The sequence below is a fragment of the Mesoplodon densirostris genome, chromosome 2 (assembly GCF_025265405.1).
Source record: "Mesoplodon densirostris isolate mMesDen1 chromosome 2, mMesDen1 primary haplotype, whole genome shotgun sequence".
Taxonomy (NCBI): domain Eukaryota; kingdom Metazoa; phylum Chordata; class Mammalia; order Artiodactyla; family Ziphiidae; genus Mesoplodon; species Mesoplodon densirostris.
This window is the reverse complement of record NC_082662.1, coordinates 115280095-115291595: the sequence shown is the minus strand read 5'-3', so window position 1 is coordinate 115291595 and position 11501 is coordinate 115280095. Positions and strand designations below refer to the sequence as shown.

At 59.6% G+C, this 11501-nt stretch overlaps 1 protein-coding gene across 7 annotated transcripts; it reads right to left on the bottom strand.

Moving 5' to 3' along the window:
* Window positions 1–1180: 1180 nt before the first annotated feature.
* ADAM15 (ADAM metallopeptidase domain 15) lies at window positions 1181–11485 on the bottom strand. Of its 7 annotated transcripts, none has more exons than XM_060090657.1 (23): window positions 11290–11485; window positions 9986–10092; window positions 9272–9348; window positions 8795–8933; window positions 8541–8617; window positions 8256–8448; window positions 7399–7464; window positions 7248–7316; window positions 7001–7170; window positions 6765–6849; window positions 6163–6311; window positions 5904–6078; window positions 5564–5656; window positions 5130–5434; window positions 4842–5043; window positions 4498–4575; window positions 3995–4067; window positions 3651–3789; window positions 3178–3247; window positions 2459–2533; window positions 1978–2049; window positions 1587–1711; window positions 1181–1497 (listed from the first exon to the last, which is right to left on the bottom strand). In XM_060090657.1, exons 1-23 carry the CDS (start codon window positions 11366–11368, stop codon window positions 1455–1457), a joined length of 2661 nt encoding a protein of 886 aa, XP_059946640.1. In that variant the 5' UTR covers window positions 11369–11485; the 3' UTR covers window positions 1181–1454. The 7 variants fall into 7 exon arrangements, with proteins under 7 accessions (XP_059946640.1, XP_059946641.1, XP_059946642.1 ...); XM_060090658.1 differs by having other exon boundaries at window positions 8795–8873; XM_060090663.1 differs by having other exon boundaries at window positions 1445–1497; window positions 1838–2049.
* Between the last annotated feature and the right edge of the window lie 16 nt (window positions 11486–11501).

Genomic DNA, 11501 nt, shown 5'->3' with positions numbered 1-11501 from the left:
CGCCCCCGGGGTCTGGTCTGCTCTGGCCCGGGCGGGCCCGGCCCGTCCCGCTTCGCAGTCGCGCCGAGAAAGGTACAAAGTGCGGGTGGGGGGGGGACTTGCGGGAAGGGGGGTGGGGTGCTGAGACTCACTGGCCACGCCCCTGGATAACTTTCCACCAATGTGGGCGCGTCTCCGCCTCTTAATTCAAAGCCAACCCTTGTTAACCTTCTGTGCGCTGTAGCGCGCGCGCCAGCTTAGGCAAACTCTTGCTGAGGCTAGAGCGCGTTTCAAGGGGCCGGCGAGGAGGGACGTATTCCACTGTCTAGGAGTTGTTTTAGGGAGGTCGTGTCTTTCGTGTCTGTATTGGTACAGGGTAGAAAGCCTTATTAAATCTTTGGAAGATTTAAATATGGGCCCACGCCTTTTGCCCAGAAAGAGGCCAAGTGAGGCACGGGAGAGGATCCACGAAGTTGTCCAGCCATCTTAGGCACCATTGCTCCTTTTTCTTTGCACATCTAGGGATATAGCGAGGGGAAGGGACAAATCGCCTCCTGGGACCACCCCCCACCCCCACCCCCCCTTTAAAGAACCTCAGATGGCGAGCTCGATGTCCACCTTGGGGTTGGCCCCTGTCCCTTTCCGCCCCACACCTTCGTTCTGGGCGAACGAAGGTCATAGTCTCAAAGACGAAGTAATGAGGTGGTTGCGGCCCATACAAAGCACTTCTGTTCCCGAACCCTTAGGTGGGGTGGGGGAGGGGAGAGGCAGGTGCGCGGCCTTGGAATCGTGGGAGCCGCCGCCGCGCCCCGCCCCGGCTCCGGGGCTCTGAGAATGCCAGCTAGTTCCATTTTTCCCAGCCGCTGGTTAGAGGGTGGGGACAGTGAGTCCAACAGCTTGGCCGGTTTGTCGATGGTCGCCGCCAAGGGGCCGCGCAGCGCTGGGGGCGAGAACTTGGCTACTGGGGGTGGCAGAGGGCGTACAGCGCCCTTTGTGGTACTGGATTGTGCAGAAGGTCATCCCAGACTGGGCAGAAACAAGCCGCGAGCATCCCAGGGACACCCGCTGACCCAGCCTGGGGCTCTCGCCCTCCCTTTCCTGTCTTCATCTGAGGCGCAGCGTCTCCTGGCGGCCAGATCTGGAATCGCGACAGGGGAGACCCTCCTTCCCTAAGCAGACAAACTTCGAGGCGCGCTCCCAAGACCTCACTTTTATTGCAGTTCTGCAGAGACAGGCTGTGCGCACCTCCCTCAGCTCCGTCCAGCTCCCAGACACTCCCAACCCCAAGATGCCACTGCGTGGGCGGGTCCCCAGGGTGCTGCTCGACAGCAAGTGGAGGTCCCCGGTGTCAGTGTCTTAAGACTCCTGTTCCGTAGCGTCCAGGCCCCAGCTCCTTCAGTCGCCGCGGGGGACTCCAGGGGTCTGCCTGTTGAAGTCCTAAGTCCAGGTTGGAGGCAGCGGAACCTCAGGAGAGGTCAGAGGTAGAGCGAGGACACTGCTGGGGGCGGCGGCGCAGGCCTGGGGTGTGGGAGGCCGAGAAGAAAGGTCAGAGGTCCCCCCAGACCACTCGCCCCCCCAGCCCATCCTCAGCGCCCCTCCTCCCCTACCTGGAGGGTACCACTGGGGGCGGGATTCCAGCTCCAGGGCCAGACAGGTCAGCCGAAGGGCGCTGGCCGTGAGGGTCAGTAGGCAGTGGTTTTCTCGGGGGTGGGGGCTTGGTGGGCCCCTGAGACTGAGAGAGAGAAGGCAGGAGGCCAGCTTGGGAGGGGGTATCATGTTGCCCACCTCCCACACACTGGTGCTGGGGAACACCAGCTTGAGGGGCGGCACCAGAGGACACCTTTGTCTGCAAACAAACCTGTCACCATTAAAGATGCCACTGGGGTATGTGCCCTTAGGCACAGGGGGCATCTTACTACCAGCACCACTGCCGAGGCTACCAGCACCACATCCCTGGGTGGGGGGAGAGGCTGTGCCCTTCTCTCCCCCCACCGTTACCTTCGGGTACCTCACCACCGGGTCAGCGGGCAGAGGGCGGGTGGGGGGATTGGGTCGGTCAGCCAGCTCAGCCTGAACAGAGAGAGGGGCAGTGACTGTGAGAGCACAGCCAGGAGCAGTGGGCATGCAATGGGTCTCCCGAGGGGTTCAGGTCAACATGCAAGGTCAGCCAGGGGGCAGGAGAGATTGGGGGCATGCGCATGGGGCTTGAGTGCATGCCAGTAGATGCCTTAGGGGAGAAAGGTGTGGGTCACCTGTGGTGTCCCTGGCAGACTGCAGTCCCACCACTGACCACCAGATGGTGGTAGAAACCAAGGCAGGAGGCTCACCCTTTGCTACTTCTGGGGAGTGTCTGAAGGCTGAGGGGCACCCTGGTCCCCTAGTGAAAAGCGCCACTGGCAGGGAACAGGGAGGAGAACTGCAGTTGGGCACCAAACCTCCCACCTGCCCTGGGCCAGGGTAGGGCCTGGCCCAGATTTACCTGGAGTCTCTTGGGCACAGGGTCAGGAGGCAGCCGCCTGGAGGGAGGGGCCGGGAAGCCAAGAGCACTAGCCTGCTGAAAGAGCAGGAGGAGCAGACAGGCAGAGTGGGGGGGCGGGGTGGGGGAGAGGGAGCAGAGAGACAGATGTGGGCAGAGAGGTGTTAGTGCTCAGGGATGGGCAGCCAGGGCCCCGGGGGCAGTGGGGCTGTGCATGCGGTTATTCAGTTTCATGCAGAGGGGGGTGACAAGTGGTGGAGTGGGCGTGCAGACCACCTCCACACACACACTTCTGTCATCAGATCCAGAGGGCTCAGGACAGGGGCACTCACCAGCCCTTCTACACATGGTGACCAGGGCCTCATCAGGTCCTGGCACACTGAAGGCCACTCTGAGCACCACCCCCTCGTGCCCTGCAGGGGGCATCACTGCTGGGAGCACAGGTAGACCCACCTTTCAAAGCCACTGGCTAGGCCAGCTCAAAGAGCACAGCACTCCCTCCTCTAGGTGACTGCCCCTCCCCAGTCCAGGCTGGACTCTGCTTCTCAGCCTGCAGCCAGGGGACGGGAGGGGAGGGCTGGCCCTGACTCCTCTGACTGACTCTTGGGCAATGCAAGTCTTTCTCTGAGTCTAGAGCCTTCAAAACCCGCCCCCTCCTGCCAGGGCCCAAGCTGGATGCCTGGCCAGGACGGGGTCCTCTCTCCTCTGGCATGCAGACTTACCTTGGCACCTGGCATCAGCAGAGCCCTCTGCGGGGGTCCTGGGCGTTCGGGGGGACCAGACTGGGCTGCCCTGAACATGGAGAAAGGCAAGGAGAGAGGGCCCAGACTCAGACCCTGTTCTCCACCCATTTGCAGCCTTTGAGTGGAGTTAACCCTTTGTGGCCCATTGGAGCACGGTGTAGGCCAAATCAGAAGTGGGAAGGGGAAGCTGATCAGCCTGAGGGAGGGCCCCACTTCAGCACTGGGGTTCCTGGAAAGAAATGATCCTAGCACCCCAGCTTCCCCACGTGGGTCTACGTGTGAGGTGAAGGGTTACGGGGCACATGTAGGGAAGGGAGATGTGTGTGGGGTGTGGTCTGGGGGGCTTGGGTTCAGAATCAGGTGTCAGGGGCTGCCCAGGGACGTGGGTGGGGCTCCAGAGCTGTTGTCCTTAACAGAGCTGTGGAGAAAGCTGGTAGTGGGGAGGCTGGTACCTGTATTGGCAGCTTGGTCCCTTAAGCTGGCAGAGTCTCTGGCGCAGGCGGGCACGGTGCCAGTAGCTGGCACCAAGCAGCACCAGGACCAGCAACAACAGGAGGCTGAGGGGCAGCCCTGTGGTCAGGGAGCTGGTTGCTGTGGGTGAAGGCAGGTTTGAAGGTGGGCAGGGCTAAGAACGCTACACCCAGGAAGAGGTGGGGGGGCAGGGAGGTCAGGTGATCAGAGTAGGTGAAGGGGTCAGGGGTCACACAGAGTCAGGGAACCAGCAGCGAAGGGGTCAGAAAAAGAGGGGCAGTGAAGGATGCCGTCTCAGCTGCCCCTGTCCCCCACCTCATGCTACCTCTGATGTGGGTGGTGCAGTCTGGGGGCGCCCAACCCTCCTCACAGTGGCAGTGTCTGTTGCTGTCGCAGACCTAGGAGGTACAGGTTGAACAGTGAGGAGCTGTGCCCTCTGGGGCCGTGTTTCCCTGTCCCCAGCTTTTCAAGATCTCAGATGTCCGCAACTGGAAGGCGTGCTGAGAATGATAGTGTGGAGGGCACCAGCGTTCTGGAGAGAGAGACTCTTTATCTGTGCCAGAGAAAATTAGATTGAACTCACATTGTGAGTGCCTTCTATCTGCCAGGCACTGTGCTAGAAGCTTTCATACTCATCTCATGTGCCCCCAGGAAGTGGGTACTATTATTATGCCCGTTAGTTAGAGGAGGAAACTGAGCTCAGAGACGTTAATAATCTGCCCCGGATCCAACAGTTAAGATGTGGTAGAGCACAGATTAGAACCCAGGTGTGTCTTTTCCTTCCAGAGGCTCCCTGCTCCCCTTTCATCTCCCCCCATGCCAACTCACCCCATGCCCATGGCATTTGCTTCGACATTCCTGTGTTCCCAGGATCTCCACAGGTTGGCATTGATGGTCGATGCACACCTGCCCGATGGCGAGAGAAGAGCAAAGATCACCTTCTCAAGAGCTTTACTGGCACCGGGAGGCCAACACAAACGAAGCCCACCCCGCTTTTACAGGTGGGGAAACCAAGGCTCAGAGGGTGACGGGACTCTGCTCCATCGGAAGTGAGAATCTGAACTCCCCTCAGAGTCTGCACCTTCTTCACAGGTGGCTAGTGAGGCCTGGGCGCTGCCTGCAGCAGTCCAGATATCCCTCCCCACCTGGTGCTGCCCACCTAGGCTGCTCACCAGGCCGGGGCCACAGGCTGTGCCAGGCAGAGTCATCAGGGGCTGGGCCACGTCGTTGCCCAGGTCCAGGTGTACCCAGCTGCAGTTCAATTTCAGCTGGGTCCCGTTGGCTTCCAGCATCTCCCAGTGAAGATCCCGGGCTGAGCCCAGCAGAGGCTGGGCCCTCCCCCCCTGGCACTGGAGCTGCCCACAAATGGCATCTCTGGGGTTAGGGAGGAGGTGTAGGGTAAGTGGGGCGGAGCCAAAACTCCCACAAACCCAGAGGAGGAGCCAGGTTCCCTCACTTACCTAGGGGCACAGGACACATAGCTGCCATCAGGGCTGCGCCCACAGCTCCCAAAGGCGTCCCCCCGAGTGTTGGCAGTAAGGAGGCAAAGTGGCGCAGCGGGCTGGGCCCCAGGCCCCCAGAGAGCCTGGCACTGCTGGGCATAGGAGGTACAGCGTCCTTGCATGCACACAGCCTGTCCACCAGCACACGGCTCACCGTCCCCCAGGCTGACATCAGGGGGGCACTGGGAGCTGTCTCCTGGGCAGAACTCGGGCAAGTCACAGTCACCTCTGGTAGAGCGGCACTGCCAGCCAGCCGGGCGCAGCTGTGGAGGGTGGGTAAGCATCAATGTGGATGCTGGGCAAATCCAGCCAGGCCCTGGGAGTCAGAATGACCTTTTCCATACTGGCCCCTGGCAGGTGGGCTCTGGGCGGCCAGTCCAGTCTGTGCCCACCTGGCAATTTTGACAACAGAGTCCATCGGACGCACACTGTGCCCCTGGCCTCAGCTGGCAGGTGAAGTAATCACAGCAAGGATCAGTGCAGTCCTATGGGCAAGGGCACAGAGGGGCCGAGCATCAGAGCAGGCTGGGCCTGAGAGCCTGCCCTAACCCCCTCCCAGAGCCTGAACCCAAAAGGATGCACACAGCAAAGGAAGGCCAGAGCCCAACAATCTATGTGCAGTCCCCGCAGACAGGGAGGTGGGGAGAGGGATTCCTGAGGCTTGGAGACGGCTGACGAGCCAGGGTGAGGGCACAGAAGTGAGTGGGGCAAGGCTCTGGGTGAGGGGCTCACATCTGGGAAGCCACAGTCACATTGCTCGCCGGGCTCCACCAACATATTTCCGCAGACACTGGCCATCGAGGGCAGACTGGAGAGCCGTTCAAAGAGGCAGCTGCCCATTCCACCCAGGAGGGCTTTTTCCAGGGCCTGTCGGCTGCAGTTGCTGAAGTTCAGGCCTGGCAGGAAGCTGGCGATGGTGGCAAGGAAGGTTGAGGCTGCGGACGGCTCCCTGCCCCCTGCCCCCTGCCCTCTCCATCCTGCAGTTACTCACTCTGTTGAGGCCTCCATGATGCAGCTCTTGGCTGGGGCTGGACCTGGACAGGGGCAGCTATTCCCAGGTGAGTCATGGCCCAGGCCTAGGCTGTGGCCCAACTCGTGGGCTATTGAGGAGGCGACTCCCAGGATGCTTGTGGAGTGGTCCTGTCATTGGGGAGGGGATACCCCAGGTCCAGCACCAGCCTGACTGCTCCTCTTCTCTCCTCATCTGACCTCTTGGGCACTGAGCAAGCACCGCCTCCCTCCTTAAGTGCTTCTAAAGTAGGAGGAGAACCCAGGCCTGGGTGGCAGGAAACCTGGGTTCTAGCTCACCTCTGTTACCCATCTCTAACTATATGGCCCTGGGAGAGCACCTTTGTTCTTTGGGCCTCAGCTACCTCCTCCTCCCCCAAGAAATGGGAAGAGCTCATAGGTGAAGACACTAATGAGCGGGCCACAGGCGAGGGTATCCTGACAGCAGAGGCCACGTCATGCACCCCGGCCCTCTATACCCTCAGCTTTGGGGTTGGTAACTTTGCTGGGGGTTTCAGTGAATACATGGGGCCACGTTTGGGAGGAGCTGAACGGGAATGGGGAGGAGACGTGGAAATAGCTCACCATGTTCACACCTCCTGAGAATTCAGGAGAACAGATGGAGTTCTGAATGGCCATGCCCACCATGGGCCCAGAGAATGAAGTGGCACTGCGGGATTGAGAGGGCTAAGGTTAGGGCCCAAAGCCAAGGTGGCCAGAGCTTCAGGGTCTCAGGCAGAGAGCTGGGATGTGAAATTTGCCAGGCCGGGGCAGGGCCGGAGCAGAGCTGGGCCCCGCTGGCTGAGCCTGGGGGGTCTTACGTCACCAGCTGGGCACTGTCGTGGGGCACCCGAGGCAGCAGGTCTGTCCGGCGCCAGCGGAGGAAGCTGTCTAGTGTGAGACCTGGGTGCTGGCTTATCTTTATCAGGTCACGCTGGGTCCAGGCCTCCAGGCCCACTAGCGCCACCCGGACATTCAGAGGCCTGAAGAACTGAAAGAGAACTGGGGCTCAGGAGAGGGGTTCCCATGGTCGGGGGCCATAAGGATGCCGCTGGGTCCCATACTCACTGTGTCCAGGAGGAGGGCCACTTCCAGGGTGCGGTTCAGCAGGCTCTGGAAGTCCCGGTACCTCTGGACCTGTGGGTCAAGAGAAGTGACCGTGAAAGGCAGCAGCGCAGGCAGAGGTCAGGGGAGGACTTGCAGGGGTCGGCAAGCTCACCTCGGAATGGTCAGCCACAATCACCAGCTCAACAATCTTGGTCTCTGTCACCACGTCCTGCCTCCACTGTGGACAAGAGGAAGGCACATCAGGCACACCCACCACACACCGCCAGCAGCCGCGTAGGGCTGACCAGGCTGTGTCCACAACCACCCTGTGTGGTCAAACAGGAGAGTGAAGAGCCCATTTTACAGAGAACCACTGAGAACCTGAGAGGCCAGGGACTTGCCCAAGATAGACAAAGAATAGGTTTAGAAGCTGCGAGTAGAGCCCTGCTTTTCTGGCTTCAAATTCAGTGCTTTTTCCAAATTGAAAAAAAAAGAATAATAGCCAACACCATCAAATACTTAACGTATGCCAGGCAGAGTTCTAAGCATTTACATATATATAGGTATGTATATAGATTTATTTAATCTTCACAGTAATCCTCTAAGGTAAGTAGTTTTATTATCCCCATTGAATAAATTAGGAAATTGGCTTCTTATTGCTTTATGATCAGTAACTATGTATTTGCTGTATCCAAGTGAGAGCTCTCTGCATTTGGATCATAAGACAGATGAGGAGTTTGAGTCAAGAATCTGCATCCAAATCCTGGATATACCACTTATTAGTTGAATGGCCTTGGCCAAGTCACTTAACCTCTCCGAACCAGCTTTCTCACTAAAATAGAGCTACAGATAGCACCTACCTCCCAGGGTTGCTGGGATCAGTGAAGGAGATAATGTTCACAAAATGCCTGGTACTGGGAAATTGCTCCATTAGCAGGAGCAGTTGTTACTGGGAACAAATAGCTCTGAGGGCCCGGGGGCCAGCCCTGGGGACAACAGAAGCCCAGCCCTCCTGCCATTCATCCTCACCTGGAGAAGGTGACGCTGTCCCAGGGGGTGCTCTGGTGGAGCCTGAGTGGGCACAGATGCGGGCCAGCTCAGGGCACAAGTGTGGCCTGGCAGGAGGAGGTCTTGGAGCCGGGAGATAACAGGGGGACCCTGAAGGTCCCCAGGCCCCAGCTCCAGGGAGTAGCTTCTCTCTGGGGACAGGATCACCAAGCCCCTATGCAAAGATGCAGGAAGTCAGAAAACTTTTCAGCTCCATGCCTCGTTTACACTCACTCTCTACACCTTCTTGGAATTGACCCCTTGTACCTGAGCCCGGAGCAGGTGCAGACAGAGACCCAGGAGTCGGCGTGGCCCTGCACTCTTCCATGGTAGCAGCAGTTCTCCTACAGCAGAGAAACATGAGTGCCAACCTTGAAGGCCAGGCCAAGGTTTGAGCCCAGGAGGCTAGCCTGTGGGTGAGGATAGGCAGTGTCCTCCCATTCTCCAGGGGTGGCACCTTCCAGTCGCCCCTTTCCTTCTTCCCTTGGGCCAGAAACGGGGCACAAGATGACCTGACTCACCAGAGTGTGTCCCTCACTGACCACCCGGGTGCCATCAGGCTGGTACCACACCAGGGTTGGACGGCCTGAGACTAGCTCCCTGTGGAATGAAGAAGAAGGAGGGCAGTGCTCCCAGGGTGGTGCAGTGACAGCCTGAGACCTGGAGGTGGTAGAAGGGTGGCTGGGGGCTGGGCAATCCCTGCAAGCTTCGTGCTTCCCCTGGAGACAGCAGAGTATGGTGGTTGGGCCACAAACTCTGTCAGGCTATCTGGGTTCCAATCTAGTTTTCACCACCCACTAGCTGTGTGAACTTGGGAGAGTTATTTAGCCTCTCTGTGCCTTCTTCATATGTGAGGCCAATAATAATACATAATAGTATCTACCTTATAGAGTTGTTATGAGGATTTAATGAGTTCAGGCTCTTAGTACCTGGTACATCGTAGATGCTATATAAGTTGTTAGCCATGTTATTGTTAATGTTACCACTGTCATTATTACCTATTCTGTAGCAGCTCCAGGATATGACTCTCACCATCCAACTCCAATTTGATCCGCAAAGCCTCAGGCAGACTGGTCTGTGGGCACCAGAGGGCATGTCACCTCCCTGGCCCTGTCTGAAACTCCTATCTTCTCTAACCAGAAAACCTCAGGCCCTTAGGAGAGCACCAATGATTAGATCATTGGTGGGGGGATCCTGAGGGAGGGGCCAGGAAGCCCTGCCTGGCCTGGGGTATTGTTCTGGGGGGTTGTGTGGGGAGGTCAAGGAAGGTATCCGAGCCGCCCCTTCTCGGCTTCCTGCCCAGAGAGGAAGCATCATGGAGGACCCAGTCCAGGCCCCAGCCCTTCCTCTGACTCAGCTTTAGAATTGGGAGGGGAGGGTGTTTGGTGAGGCCCTGACCCTCTCAAAGTCTCCCCACTGAAAAAGCTGACAACATGAGACCAAGAAAGCAAGTTTGGCCTCAGAATTTCCCAGTGGAGATGGAAGGGTTTGGTGGGGCTGAGGCAGACAGATGTGTGTGCAGTGGGGAGAGCGAGATAAGTGAAGCCAGGTGCTGGGGTGCGGAGGGAGAGGCAGCCAGACCTGGGATGGCCATGCTACAGTGAGGTCCATTCACCCACTCCTCAGCCAGTCTTTGCCTGGAGACACCTGATTATTCAGGGTGGTGGGTGGTGGGGGTGTATTTCTTTTTTCGCGGGGAGAGAGAGGCTCACCTGAAGTACCTCTGCTAGGCTGAGCGTGAGGTTGTCCTGAAGGATCTGGGGCTCCGAAGACCCATTCAGGGCCCTCTCTGGCCTTGCCTGCTTCTCCTCAGTGCCACCTGCAGGGTTCCCAGGACACCCCAAGAGAGTGCTGAGAGAATCAGCACCACGGCTGGGGGTGGCTGGTGCCCTCTGACCCACCTGGCTCCCAGCATATCAAGGCCCTTCTCTGCTTGAAGAACCCTTGCATTGCATGCTGGGACTTAAAGAATACTAGAGGGAGGGGGCGGGAGCTTCTCTCCAATTTTTCCCTTTCATCCCACCAACCCATCCACAAGTCCCCAAAGAAAGAAGTTCAGTTTGCCCAGTCTGTGGCCCCCCCGTCCCCCTCAGACCAATCCCAGGTTCTCACAGGGACCCTCCCCCTGTTTCTACCCCCTCCCAACCACCTCCCCAGAGGAACGCCCCCTCTCAGGACTGGGCGAAGACTTGTGGCCCTGTGCCCACTCACCCTCCCTTTCCTCACATCAGAGATGCCGGGAACGCCCATTTCTGGGTAAGCATTGCAAACACCCCCCCCCTCCCTAAATACCCCTCATGCCCAGTTAGGCACACCCGCTCTCCACAGCCTCCGCTTCCTCCCGGAGTCCGCCCCCCATCCCCACAATGGCCCTCTCTCCTCCGGACACTCCACCCCCGCCTGCCCTCTCGGCCCCCAGCCCAAGACAGCAGCGGGAAGTGAAAGTTCCAAGGAGGAGTTGGTGTCCCAGCCTCTTTCCTGGCCAATTCTCCCCATTCCTGGCTCCTCCCGGGCCCCCTCCCGTTCAGCCAGCTTTCTGGTGGCATCAGCACCAGGGTGAGGGGTGCCTGGCCGCTCAGGTCTGGGATGGGGGCCAGGAAGTATCCTCTTCGCCAAACCCTAGGAGACGTGCCTACTCGGCGCCCTGGCACCGGGTGGAACGGTCAGCTAGGCCCCAGAGGAGCGAAGACATCAGTCCTGGGGAGCAGAGACCCTCTACCGCGATCCTGAGGGGGCGCTGGGCCAGGCCCTGCGGTGCCTGGTCCTGGAGCCTGAAAGTGTCCGCGGGGACTGTGCAGAGGATGACAGAGTAGGGGGCGCCGGCATCCCTCCTCCTTCCCTCCCCACTCCATCGCCCAGTCTCTGGGCCCTCGGCCCAGGACAGCCGACCAGGGCGGGCCGCACTCTGGTTGGGGTCTCTCAGGGTCTCCGGCCGACCCCAGGACCCCAGTGCTTCCCGACTTCCCTGCGCGTCCTCCCAGTCCGCCCCCCGGCCCACTGCTGGCAGGGTACTCACCTATATCTGGGAGCGGCCGGGAGGGCAGAGGGCTGCCCGCCCCCAGGAGCCCCAGGGCCCAGAGCAGCGCCAGCCGCATGGCAGCGGCGCCCGGGGTCGGACGAGGGCAGCAGGTGCTGGGCGGAGTGCCGAGGAGCCGCGGCTGCCGGGTCTGCTTCGCTCACCTAGCGGCTCGGCGCAGCCACCAGGCCCCGCCCCGCCCCCTCCCACCC

Bases quoted from the DNA above. Each gene is read 5' to 3' on its own strand.
- ADAM15 (XM_060090663.1), bottom strand. From the start codon at position 11,368: ATGCGGCTGGCGCTGCTCTGGGCCCTGGGGCTCCTGGGGGCGGGCAGC. The intron at 7,465-8,255 runs GTGAGGATGAAT...TCTTGTCCACAG, and splicing joins GACAGCGTCACCTTCTCCAG to TGGAGGCAGGACGTGGTGAC. The intron at 5,657-5,903 runs GTGAGCCCCTCA...CCTTGCCCATAG, and splicing joins GTGACTGTGGCTTCCCAGAT to GACTGCACTGATCCTTGCTG.